Here is a 13207-nt window from a genome sequence, read left to right as displayed (position 1 = left end):
CAGGGGGACGTGCTAGTCCCTTCCCCTTGGAGCTCGCGTTTAGGAAGGCTCCTTTTTTTTCCCCAAAGTTGCCCCTTCTGGGCTCCATAATGTGCCGCCACTGCCTTCCAGTCTCCGCCCACTGGGCAGGGGCACAGACAACCCGAACCATTCCACTTTGGCTTTAGAGTCGATTATCAGAAAGGAGGCAGGAGGAGCAGAGCCAGCTTCCTGATATGTGTGGGTTGGGTGAAATGTGAACTTGGGTTGGTATTCCTAGTTGGAGGTTGGGAATGCCCTGGCGTGGAAGCAGCAGCTGACTCTGGATTTGAAAAAATCAAAATCACTGCCTACCCCTCCAAAGAACATCGTCCCCAGGGGCTACTTGGAAGCCAGGACTCCCAGCCTTGGTTGGGTCACAGTACTCTCAGGGACCTGCCCCCGGAGATTCACATGGATGGGACTGGGGACACTATGTTCAGGATTCCAGGAGGTTCTGCCACTCAGTCCAGGCTGGGGCCCATTGGTGTGAAGGTGTGGTTTTGTGACTGAGTCCGGGTGGGCCCAGAGATTGTCACCTGGAGCCCAGAACCGACCCTCTTACTGTTTGTTGCCCCTGTGCTCCTCCACCCCCTCCCATTGTCCACAGCTTCCACTGGACTCGCAACAGCAGGTTCTTCAATGTCGCCAAGGACCCCCGGGTGTCAATGAGAAGGAGGTCTGGGACCCTGGTGATCGACTTCCGCAGTGGCGGGCGGCCAGAGGAGTATGAGGGGGAATACCAGTGCTTTGCCCGCAACAAATTTGGCACAGCCCTGTCCAATAGGATCCGCCTGCAGGTGTCCAGTGAGTAGCATGGGGCAAGTTGAGATACCCTGCTCCTGGGTACATGGAGGGGAGGGCATAGAGGATCATTCTAGAAGGGCCACCCTACCCTTGGCCTGTTGGTGCTTTGGGGGCCTGCATGTCCTGCTTGCTGTTCTGCCTCTGAGCATGATGCATCAAAAGATTTGAAAAGGATGTTTCCAAACCAGAGTCTTGAACAGCATCACTCTGGGCACAGGAGGAGGGAGGGAGAGGAGTCTTTGAAGACATGCACCCATGCAGACAAATGGCCTCTGTCCTCTGCCTGCTTGGACCCATGGGCCCTGACCCCCTCTCTTGTCTCGCTTGTTCTCCTCTGTCCCCTCCCCTCCTCACTGCCTGCCTGTAACCCCACTCCTTACCCCGGCCCGGCCATCACCCTCATTTCATCTTCCTCCGTGTTCCTTCCCAGAATCTCCCCTGTGGCCCAAGGAAAATCTGGACCCAGTGGTGGTTCAAGAAGGCGCCCCCTTGACACTCCAGTGCAACCCACCGCCTGGACTTCCGTCCCCAGTCATCTTCTGGATGAGCAGCTGTAAGTCTTGGGGACCTGGTGTTCTGTGTCTGTTTAATCTTAGGGAGTGGGGTGGTTGTGTTAAATGGGGAGGAGCTCACCCAAGGCTAGAAGACCTTGACTTGTGAGAAGCAGGTGCAAGGTGGCCACATGGCTAAGGACAGGCCCTATAGAGAGAGGGCTGCTTGGGTTCATTTCCTAAGCCCAGCTGCCATTAGCTGTGTGATCTTAAGCAAGTTGCTTAATATCTCTGGGTCTCAGTTTCCTTCTTGAAAAATGGGGCTGATACTTCTCTAATAGGATTATTGTAAGGATAAATAAATTAATATGTCCAAGATACTTATAACAGTGCTAAACATACAGTATGGATTTAGTAATTTTTGTGATGATGAAGAGCAAGAGAAAAAGGAGTAGGGAGGAAGAGGAGAAACTGTGTTTTTCAGTGGGCCAGTTGGAGGTGGGGTGGTACCAAGCCTCTTTTAATTCTTGGCCTGGTCTGGAGTTGCTCTCCTGTCAGGCCAGAGCGGGGTACGTGGGCATGAAGCCTCTGATAACGGAGTGATGGCAAGGTGGGGTGTTGGGAGCAGGGGGCAGAGTACCATCCTTCAGAGCTGTCCTAGCTCAGTTTTGGGAAGAGGCTTATTTGACCACTCTGGGCCTCAGTTACCCTCAGGTCCTTCCTCCGTTTGTAATCACACTAAGGGGGGTGCATTATGAAGGTGAATAGGGGACTGCTATTTCTCTTCCTGGTTCTCGCCCCTCCTCCATTTCTCCCTCCCCTTCCTTTCCCCCTTCCCTATGTATGCATCCATCTGTCAATCCATAGCCACTCCTGCCTATCATCCGTCACTCTCTGTATTCCTGACTTCCTACCAGCCTGCTTCCAAAAGAGGCTGCCTTGTCCCTGGGGCAGCATGGGGTTGTTCTGCAGAGTGAGAGTGGCTTTGCGCCCAGCCATTGTCCCTCTCTTTCCTCATCATGGTGCGCATCTGAGGGAAGGCTGCCTGGCCACAGTTCAGACCCTCCTCTCTCCTCCCCTGCATCACACTTGTCACACTGCATCACACTCATACCTCCTGCGCAGGTCTCATGACCTTCTTTCTCTGTCCCTCCTCGCCAACATCTCCCCAGCACAGGCCACCATCAACATTTCCCTGGGTTACAATAATTACCCATAGCTGGCCTTCCTGGTCTTTCTAGAAACATGAGTGCGACAGTTGTTCATAGCTCAAAACCTTTCATTGGATCCTCCGTCACCTCAGACGAAGTCCGGACTCCTGTCCCTGACACGCAGCTCCCTTCCCGATCTGGTCCCTTCTGCCTCACCAGCCCTCCTCCCGCCCCCTGCCCATCCCCACCCCACCGCCTTCTCCGGTGCTCTCACTTTTAACACACCCTGTTGCTGCTGCATAGGGCCCTCTTAGCTCCTTTCTCTTCTGCCTGGTAACTGTCACACAGCCTTCAAGCCGCAGCTCCTTTTCTCAGCTCATCCCCTTCTTATCTGGGCTTCCCACTCATCACACTGCATTGCAATTATTTATTTATTCATTGCCTCTTCTACTGGACATCAGTTTCTTCGATGGCAGAAGCTGTCCTTACTCATCTCTCTTTTCCAGTACCTAGCACAGTACCCACACATAGTAAGCCTACAGGAAATCTTTGATAAACGATTTGCACAGCTGGCCAGCCCCTTGTGCCTTCAGAAATGGTGACTTAACACTCGTGGACGGTAGGAAAGAGTTTGCTGTGAGTAGTCAGCCTTAGAAGTGTACTTTTACAAGCCAGGTAGCCTGGAAACCTGGCCGTGAGCATTCACATCAGATCCAGTGCTTGAAAAAAGTGCAGGCAAAGCGGCCAGTCTTCTCAGCCGCTCCGGTGACGTCATTAATTCAGAGAGGCACACCTTCTCATATTTCCCCATCTCTGAAATTGAAAGGCATCCTAAAACCAATGGTGTGCAGTGTCAGTTGGTAGGCATCTTACAATTATATTTTTTCTTTGTTGGGGCAGGAGTGGCTGGTAAAGAATAAAACAAGTGAATTTGGCTCCTGATTTGGGAGCATCTGAAGGATTGTGTCCCCTCCCTCTGGCCTCTGGGTCAGTCTGACGTTTTTTTGTGGCGTGCTTGGGAGATAAGAGAGTTTGGTCTAGAGCATGGGTGTGGTAGGTGAGCAGGTTGAATCTGCATCCTACTCTCCCTCACTGCTTTTGCAGCCACAACAGTTAAGTCCTCTTGTTTCTTATCTGTAAAACGGACATCAGCCCCACCTCAGAGGTGAGAGTCAGATTAGACTGAATGCTGTGGAGCTCCTGGCCCTGCGGGTCCTCTGCAGGGGCTCACTGGCGGAAACATCAGGATCTCTGCTACTGTTACCATTATGCTCACCTCCGACTGCACCTCTGCTTCCTTGTAGCCATGGAGCCCATCACCCAAGATAAGCGGGTCTCCCAGGGCCATAACGGGGACCTGTATTTCTCTAACGTGATGGTGCAGGACATGCAGACCGACTACAGCTGCAACGCTCGCTTCCACTTCACCCACACCATCCAGCAGAAGAACCCGTTCACCCTCAAGGTCCTCACCAGTAAGTGCAGGCCCCTGCCCGGGGCTGGGGGGAGACTCGTCCCCAAGGCTCACCTAGAAGGCCTACAGCTCACTGTGCCTGAGCTGCTTCAACTTCTCTTAAACATCTCCTGATTCCGCAGCCTTGAGTTCAGCTTGGTCCTACTCTAAGCCCGTGCTTCTCAGACTCTGGGAATCAGACTCACCAGGAGCCCTTGGCCCAGGGCCGGGCCCAGCCATGTTCTGCTCATTAGCTCCCAGGGATTTGGACACAACCGGAATCTGAGATGCATTGCTACAGGTGGTCGTCGCATCCTCTCATGTACTCAGCTTGATTATTTCTTTTATTTCTAGTCATTGGTTATTTTATTCCTAGAAAAAAGGCACAGCACAGGATATCCGACCTCATGGGTTTACCTACCTGACTTGTATCTGATTCTGTGATACGTGTACGTTGGACCGTATGGAATCGCTGTGTTTGCAGGTTGCAGGTTTATGTTTAGTTTTATTTGTTTTCATTTTTACTCCCTGATTCTGTTTGACTGGACCAAAGCAGGCCAGCATTTCCTGACCTGTTGCAGCATTGGTGGCCCTCCAGAGAGGAGAGAGAAGCTACTCAGTTCAGAGGCACACTTCTTGCCAGGGACCTGCTGGCCTGGAGCTCTGGCTGCGAAGTCCTCGGCCTGCCCGGGACACTAAAAGTGGCTGTGTTGGTGTCCCCATGGATTTATAGCATGCCTGCCATGAAGAGCCCCCTCTCCAAAGACCTTAATCTGTGCCACTCAGCTGTGAGTGATGTTTCCAGTACCATGGACAGGGACGATTGTGAGGGAGGCCAGGCAGAGGTCAGCACACAGGCTCTGGCAGCTTCCACAGGACGGAGAAAAGAGGCTGAACCTGGCTTCCTGGCACCCACATGGGCAGCTGCTTGACAACGCCTCCTCAGGGGATGGGGTGGGGGAGAGGCTTGGGAGAACTCACTCAGGACAAGTGGAGGCCGACCCCCTCATGCCCTCCTTTCCTCATCAGCCCCCGCCCCGACGGAGAGGGGACAGGCAGTACTGAGAGTCAGCCCAGCCCCACTCTCTTTCCACTGTGGCATCACAGTGGATCCATAAGAAAAACCTTCCCCTTCTCCTGCTGTGGCTTTTTTTCTTTTTTCCTTTCTCTTCTTCTCTTCCCTTTTCTTTTTCACTTTCTTCTTCTCTGTTTCTCCTCCCTCTTTCTTACTTTCTTCTTTCCCTCTCTCTCGTCTTTGTCTTTGACCCCATTTTACCTGCCTCCGATCCTCCCCCTCCTGCCTCTTCAGATCCCCACACACTGTCCCGAGCTGTCATAATTTGATGGCCATCAGGACGTCCAGAAACCCAGGGACAAGCCCTTTATGTTCCTGGCAGGGTCATCCGGCTTCAGTCTGCTTGCTGCCCCCTCCCTGGCTTTCTTTTGCCGGGCTTAAGCCCAGAGAGGAGCCCTGGAGAGGAAGGCTGTGTTGTCTGAGGTGTCTCCCCAGTGCACGTCAGGGTGACCGCCTGCCAGCTGGCTGAGCTGGGGGACAGTGTGGTCTGCCCAGGACCTCAGAGTGGCCTTTGGAGCCAAAACAGGGCTGGCAGTGTTTGGCGGTGTGGGGGAAGGAATGGCAAGAGCGAGATGCTCACTGAGCTGATCCCTGGACAGCCCGCAGTGCCATCACCTGGGTCCCTTTCTCCCTGCCTGGGGGATGCTTGAAGTCAGCCTGCTGTTTGAGGACTGAGTCAGGTGGCCCCTGTGGTCTGGGGCAGAGCCTCCGCTGTCACACGGGTAGACGCAGGGAGATGGAGGTGGCGAAGAGCTGTCCTCTGTGGATTAAGCAGTTAGAGATTTCAGCCACATTTAGAAGCTGTACTTTCCAGAAACATTTTTTTCACTAAGGTAAGGGATGTCTGTCTCTGCCCCATTTCTGGGTCCTCTGTGCCATTGAAAACTCCTCCAAATGCTGAGGAACCCTGGGTGCTGTGAACAGAACCCTGCTGGCTTCCTGGAGTCTCCCCAGGGCAGCTTTGGCCGGGAGCAAGTCCTAGGCATCTGCGCCAGCCCACATTGGGCCACAGCTGTGTTCTCTCCACTGCCCTGCCTGTAAGGGCCCCGGTTGTTCTCATACCTTCAGAACCAGGTCTGCGGGTGGGAGGCACAACAGCCCAGTTGGGACAGCTTGAAAGACTCAGGTCTCACCAGGGGTTTCTGCCCCAGTTGGTCCATTGGGGAAGAAATAAACCTCATCACAGTCAATTTTCTATTACCTGCATTAAGGAAGGGGTATCTAACACACAGTACTATGCAATCTAAAAGCATTTTTAAAATTTGTTCTGAGCCCTTGGCTGGTGTGGCTCAGTTCATTGGAGCATCATCCCATAACCGAAAGGTTGCAGGTTCAATGCCCAGTCAGGGCACGTACCGAGGTTGTTGGTTCAATTCCTGGTCTGGACCTATATGATCCCTGGTCTGGGAGCATACGGGAGGCAACCAATCAATGCTTCTCTCTGGCATTGATGTTTCTGTCTCTCCCCCTTCCTCCCTCCCTTCCTCTCTCTCTAAAACAATGAAAAAAAATGTCCTCAGGTGATGATTAAAAAATAAAATAAATGAAATGAAATGAAATTTGTCTTGGGATGCAGTCAAAGACAAACTGGGGAGCCAGGCTACAAAGACACATCTGTCCCACTTTGCCCAAGCCAGAGCAAGCCCCTGTCCCTCCTAGTGCCTCTGCCACAGAGACAGCAGGAGGGAGGGAGACGGGGTCTCCCTGAAGAGACAAAGGAGCACTAACCCTGCTTCCTGCTAATGCCTGTTGTCTAGGTGACTCTTACAGGAATCCAAAAGGCCTCCCTGAATTTCTCAGTTGTGCTCCAGAATCCACAGACTGTGAGGTGCAGGCCGAGCTTGGGTCACTTCCCTGGATGGGAGCATGACACAAGGCCTGTCAGCTATGTGTGTCCCTGCCCTCCCCCAGGAGAGGAACATTACCCCCTGAGTCCAGCCACAGCCCTGCCTACCCTTTGCCACTTGGCCTCTTCCTTCTCTGCAGGTCCAGTCCCACCCTTGGCTCCAGATAAACCCAAGCTGACTTCCCAAACACAGGTTAGGTCTTTTACCACAAACCCTATCTTAAGGGACAGTTCTAAATACTGGGATCTCCCTTCTGGGTGTTAGCAGACTTGGGATGCAATGCAGTACAGTACCAGAAAGAGCTCAGAGTCTCCACGACCAGTTGTGAGGGGACTGGCGCTGTCTTCAAACATGCAAATAACGGTGGCACAGTGCCTGGGCTCCCTCAGGCAGTCGGGCCAGTTCCGACCTCTCAGGGCTGTCTGCTTGGCTTCCACTCAGCTGCCCCACCTCCACCCTCCATGGGACTGTCAGAACTTGAACCCAGTAGCTGGAGGGGACAGGTGGTAGAAGAGTGAAAAGCTACTGAAGCATCTTGGCACAATTATGTGCCCTATTTCAAAATGTCTTTCTCACTGGAGGCTAAATGCCCAAGGGCTTTAATTACCGAATGTTGGAGCTGAGGCCCACGTTCTTGCTCCTTAAGGAATATCTTCGCCCCGAGGCCATCTAGAGAGTTCTGAATCTCCAGCTTAGTCAGCAGGCTGTTCCCAGTCCAGAACTCAACGTGCTTACGCACACCTCTCTCCCTCTGCCTCTCTTTCCCTCTCCCCCACCCAAACTCTCTCTGATCCTAAAATCCAAACCTCAGCCTAGCTCTCCCTGGCCTCCTCAGAAGGAGGCCTTTCTGCCAACAGACACATGTTGGAGACCAGAGTGGTGTCCACTGGTCAGGTTAGGGGGTGCTTGTTGCTGATCAGCACACATTTGTTGGGTGCTGCCAAGGGTCCGCCTCTCCCACTCTGTTGATGAACTGTTTCTCTTGGAATGCCTCCTGTCATCCCCGACCCTTGCAACTCAGCTTCTGCTCAGGCAGGACTTTGCTCTTTCCCCAGGGCTCACTACCACTCCTTTCTCTTTAGTGCCGAGAGCTGGCTGATCCAGACACCTGGGAACTGTGACTTTGATGAGAAGCAGTTGTTCCAAAGACTGCTACAGGATGCTACTAACCCTTACCTCCTTTGTTTGAAAGTATAGTGGGACCAAGCAACTAAGAGTCAAGCCTAATTGTTTTGATTAAAAAGAAACTTATCATGGCCTTCTTTTGCAGGATTTAACCTTTTCTTCCTTTTGGGGGCTGTTTTGTGTTGCTTGTTCTTCACCAAGCATATTTCCTTTCCAAATACACCATGTCTTTTCCTTTGCAAAAGGCCACTGGTGCTCTCCCCGGTTGTTTTTGTGGCTTTGCGTTTCCGTTTGTTCTCTCCCCGTTGACGCCTCCGTGCCTCCCGCGGGCTCCTGTTTGCTCACCCTCTTTTGTTTATTGCAGACCACCCCTATAATGACTCGTCCTTAAGAAACCACCCTGACATGTACAGTGGTGAGTCACTGTGGTAACCTTGGGAGTAACCTTGCCTGTCCTAACCCCAGTTTGCCTAACTTGACTGATACCGTGTCATTAACTCATGCTGAAGGGCAGGTCTGACAGTTGGCTAGGCCAGGGTGCCAAGGTGCCACCTCCAGAACGCTGCTTGCCAGGAAGACTGTAGCAGTTTGGGAGTTTCAGGTGGCTTATGGGGTGGTGTAGTCTCCTCATATTTGCAGGCCTCCAGGTGCTGAATCCTGGATAAGTTGGTCAAACCAGGGTAGGCCTTCCAAAGAGCTTCTTGGAGGGTTCAGTAGAAACTTAGGAATCGGTGGTAGGTGGATGGAGATGGTCTGAGGACAGACAGGTAAAGAGGAAAGAGTAATTCTGATCCTATTAGTGGTTTAAAGATCACAGAAAGCTTTGTAGTGTGTGTTTCATTAACTCTTAAGTGTCTCAATGTGAATTGCCTGCATTGCAGTCCAGCCATAGCTGCTGGAGACACCGTGTCACAGGTCCCTTGTTCCTTTAAAAGTCTATCCGGGAAATAGGAGTGAGAGTCCACTTCGAGTTTTTCCCAGGCGAGTTATAAATGAAACTGTCTCCCTCTCTCCCTTCTTCTCTCTCTGTAAAATCAATAAATAATTTTTTCAAAGATTATAAATGAAGTTGTGCTGTCACCTGGGCCCTTCTCTCCTTTGGGAGCGCACGCCAGCCCAGTGCCACCAGTGCAAGTCACCGAGCGGTTTCCATGAGGCATATGTCTAACTCATCACACAGCTGGCCGCCCAAGCTGATTACGAGAGTAATTGGCTATTTCCACACCTGAGTTAATCCCACCATGGCTCGAGAATGTCCCGTTTTCCCTCGGCAGCCAGAGGAATCATCATTTTCTGGCGCTGGCAAGACAGCTGGCCCCCCTCATCAGTTATGCCTCCAAAGCTGAGGCTCTGGGTCCCCAGGGGGGCCACTGTGGGCTCATCTAGATAGGAAGTGTCTGTGTTGTGATGTGCTAGTATAAACAATGGTCCGTGTCTGCACTGGGGGGTGGGAAGAGAGCCTGAGGGCCAGGGAGACAGGCAAAGGCTCTAACTTGGCACCAAGCAGCTGGAGCCACACTGAGGTCCTGCCAAAGAGATTGACCGCCTGAGGAAGCAGGGGCCCTTTTTGGATTCTGGGCATTGTTTGTTTTCAAAATAACAGGGGCAATTTTGTCAAGAGCCCCAGCACACTGCTGTGGAATGGGCCTTTTTCTAAATTGGATTCTGGGTAATCTATTATAGAGGTATTCTTAAAGCTGGTGTGTATCAGAGCCAGAAGGTCCCTCAGAGACCATCTGGTCCCAGCTCCTCGTTTTATATAAGATAAACCGTTGGGGGCACATGCACGTAGAGTTGTTTTATCAATGGAGTAGGTCTGAGTGATTCCAGCCCCTTAAACTGGCTTGTGTCCAGTGGTAGGTGTCATAACAAGTGAGTGAGTGGGGATTGTAAGAACCAACAAGGGCCATGAAACCAAGCAAAACCCACAAGTGCTCACGTTGTCACTGGAAAGGGACCTGGCTGGAGCGGGTCTGCCTCAGGCCGGCCTGTAGTGTGTGGGTTCTTGACTCTGTGCAGGAAAGACTTTACAAGTCCAGGTGATTTTGAGAGGACATTTATTAAAGCTGGGGGCAGGGAAACAAGGAAGGACTTAAGGGTAGAAGAAGCAAAGGCGAGAGACTAGACTGTAGCTCCTTTAGCTCCTCAATCTTATCTTGAGACAGTGAGAACAATATTGGGAGAGTTTCCCCACCGTAACTCACTAAGCCAAAGGAGAGAGACTGGACTGTAGCTGCTGTAGCTCCCTGGAGACGTTACAGGAAAGGAGTGAGCCAAGGCGGGGCTGCTGTCAGCTCACTGGAGAGTCAGAGAAAAGCGGGACTTGGAGACACGTTCGGGGGTTAGCCCAGGGCTGCCCATTGCTCTCCTGATTGCAAGTCTCTTGAGGACCCTTAGAGTTTAGGAGAAAAATAATTCACTCGAAAAGGAGATTCAAGTGGATATGTCCCAAGGAGAGCATGAGCTGACTTCTTTGTCTTGAGGCATTTTACCTGCTTTCCAAAGTCGGGACTTTAGGGGAGGTCTCAGGGCAGGATCTTAATAGAATATTCATCAGTTTTCCAGGCACGCTCTTTCATGGTCTCGGTCTCCAATGACTGGTCAGCTCCAAGGCTGGGGGCCGTCAGTCACTGCAGCTGGCCCTGGCTTCTGGGTTCCGAGTTTGATCAGGTATTGGGTCGACACCAGCCCTGACAGTCAGGGAGAGTAAGAGAAGCATCATCAAGCCGGACAGGCTCTCCAGGGACCCCCACCTCCATGGTCAAAGGGAGGGTGTCCTATGACACTCTTAGTCTCAAGGAGTCTCACGTAGTAATCACCTTTGTCTCAGAGAGTCTTCCTGGGTCTACCTCTCCAGGGAAAGGAGTCAGCCACCCTCCCTTGGGAGAAGTGGATACCAAAGGCACCACCTGGATTATCCCTCATGGGTCGTTACCTGAATCCCCCTGCTGCGGCTGACCACATCTCTCCACAACATCCCCTTCGGGTCCCGCCCTGCGGTCCCTTAATGGTATCACGTGGCACTCCGACTCCTCTTCAAGCCTTTCATGGCCTTAAGAATCCAGCTGAGATGCCTTTGGAACCTCTTAGTTCCCAATTCAGATTCTTTTTTGTCAGCTTGGGCCTGAGTTTATTTAATACTCACTGAGGAGAGACGGAATCTCATCTTGAGACAGTGAGAACAATATTGGAAGAGTTTCCCCACCGTAACTCACTAAGACAAAAATATCTTTCTCCTTTATCTCTTTTGCCCTTGGACTTTTTGTTGGTTGGTTTGTTTGAAAATGAAACCTATTCCCAAAGCTGTAGGGATAAGTGAGGTACCCACCTTTAAAGAGAGAGGCAATATAGAACAGACGTCAAACTGAAGCTTTGGTGCTAAAAGGTCCAGAATCCAAAATTAACTCCTTGTGACCTTGGCAAGTCTGTTGACTTCACTGAGCCTATTTTCTCTGCTGAAAAGGGGGGTGACACCCCCCGGTTTGTTGTGAGGATTGAACGTGTTGTTGGAGCTGGAGCCATTAGCACAGTGCCTGGACCACCGTGAACCTCTGCCAGATGGCGGCCCCGGTGATTACCTCTGACTTCGAGGATGTTCTTCCCTACATTTCTGAGCTTTGGCTTGTGTCCCAGTAGCTTCTTCCCTTCCAGGGTCATCCTGGGCTTGCCAGCCCACATCCTGCACACGAGGCATTGCTGTAACCTGTTTATAATCACAGCTACAGCATGTCAGGGCTCCCACAGCGGGACTGTGCTCACTTCTCCTCCTTCCCACACCAAATGCTTTGCTGGTCATGTGTGCTTTGGGTGCTGCGTGCTGTGGTGTCAATTAATGTCCGCAGGGTCCCAGATTGGTTCCTGCAGACTGTGCCCCTGCGGGAAGGAGTGTGCTAATGGAGCTGGGAACTCTTCTACATAATCCTAAGGTTCCTGGCTCTCGACGGATTCACCAGCCTGACACCAGAGCCTCCTGCTCAAAATCTCCCTCTCCTCATGGTGCCCTTGACCTTGTGTTGTCTGACTGTTTTGGTGATTCCATGACAATGGGTAGGAGGAAGCTGCTGCTTGGGTATCAGGCTTCCTTGGTACTGAGAGCCGGATGCTACAAGACTTATAGATATATGGATGGTAACCAATTAACCACATAATGGATTAACCCCTTAGTGGCCACTGTTGTATATGTGTGTGCTGGTGGGACAGATGAGGACATCTGCAGAAGGAGAAACAACATGGGGTGGGGGGTAAGCCGTTGCCCTCTTTTTGTTCTCTTCTCCCCTTGAATTCATTCACTCATCCCACAAACGTTTTGAACACTTGCCGTATGCTGTGCAGTGTGTCAGCAGCCCACCTTTGCATGCGTTTCATCACTTCCTCCCGTGACTAAAGGATGGAACAGATGCAAACTCTAAGACATGCACTCCCCGGTGGCTGATGGAAAGAAGCTGAGTGAGTGAGTGCCCCTAGGACAGGACCCCGCTGATCCAGCCAGGCACCAGCTGGTCCAGCAAGCTCCTGTAGGAGACACCGATGTCACAGAGACAGAGGTCCCCCTGCCACTCTCTCCTTTCTCTGCCAGCATCCATTAACAGCCCCTGCCCAGAAAAATGCCTTTGTTCTCCCTGCAGGCATTCTGCTGAGGGCTCCCAGCCCAGAGCAGCTCTGCCTTCCTCCCACCGCTCACCTCTCCATGAAGCCCATGAGTAGGCTCAGCTTCCATGTTTATTTTTTAACTCCTCTCATTTACAATCATATACCTTTGGGCAGGGATGCCTCTTCCAGTCTCCCTGTGCTTTGGGCCACTGGTTGGAAACTCCTCATTCCTCTTTCGTCCATCATATCCATTTCCACAGAACTGTACAAAGAGCTAGGAGGGAGCCGTGAGGCTCAGGTGGGTGGGCTCCACTCAGCTGTGGGTACCTGGACTTGCAGGACCCCTTCTGCTAGGAAACAGCCACCCTGGCAGTGTCGGTCTCTGTGGGCCACCTGCTTCAAAACCTGTGTGCATGTCATTAACTTCAGAGCCTGTGTCTACTCCAGCCTAGTTGAATTGTAGATTGCCTCCTGCATCTTGGCTGCTACTTGCCTCTCACCCCTCCCCCAGTGTCTCACATCCAATTAACACCCTCCTTCCCAGCCCCTTTCCAACGTCATTAGTGGAGCAGCAGAATGGCCTTGGCCCCAGAAGGGAGTTCCTGTCATCTCTGCTCATTAATTCTCTCCACGTCTTTGCTAAACCACTG

The 13207-nt window shown here is 52.0% G+C and overlaps 1 protein-coding gene across 10 annotated transcripts in view; it reads left to right on the top strand.

Annotated features, from left to right (window-relative positions):
• Positions 1 to 13207, top strand: part of NFASC (neurofascin) — a 183830-nt gene that overhangs the window by 118415 nt on the left and 52208 nt on the right. For all 10 annotated transcript variants that reach the window (XM_053915511.1, XM_053915505.1, XM_053915508.1 and 7 more), the window contains 3 exons: positions 629 to 825; positions 1256 to 1378; positions 3772 to 3942. In XM_053915511.1, coding sequence (XP_053771486.1) covers positions 629 to 825; positions 1256 to 1378; positions 3772 to 3942 — 491 coding nt within the window. The remainder of the gene's footprint in view (positions 1 to 628; positions 826 to 1255; positions 1379 to 3771; positions 3943 to 13207) is intronic.

Source organism: Desmodus rotundus, chromosome 12 (assembly GCF_022682495.2).
Source record: "Desmodus rotundus isolate HL8 chromosome 12, HLdesRot8A.1, whole genome shotgun sequence".
Taxonomy (NCBI): domain Eukaryota; kingdom Metazoa; phylum Chordata; class Mammalia; order Chiroptera; family Phyllostomidae; genus Desmodus; species Desmodus rotundus.
This window is presented reverse-complemented; position numbering and strand designations above follow the sequence as displayed.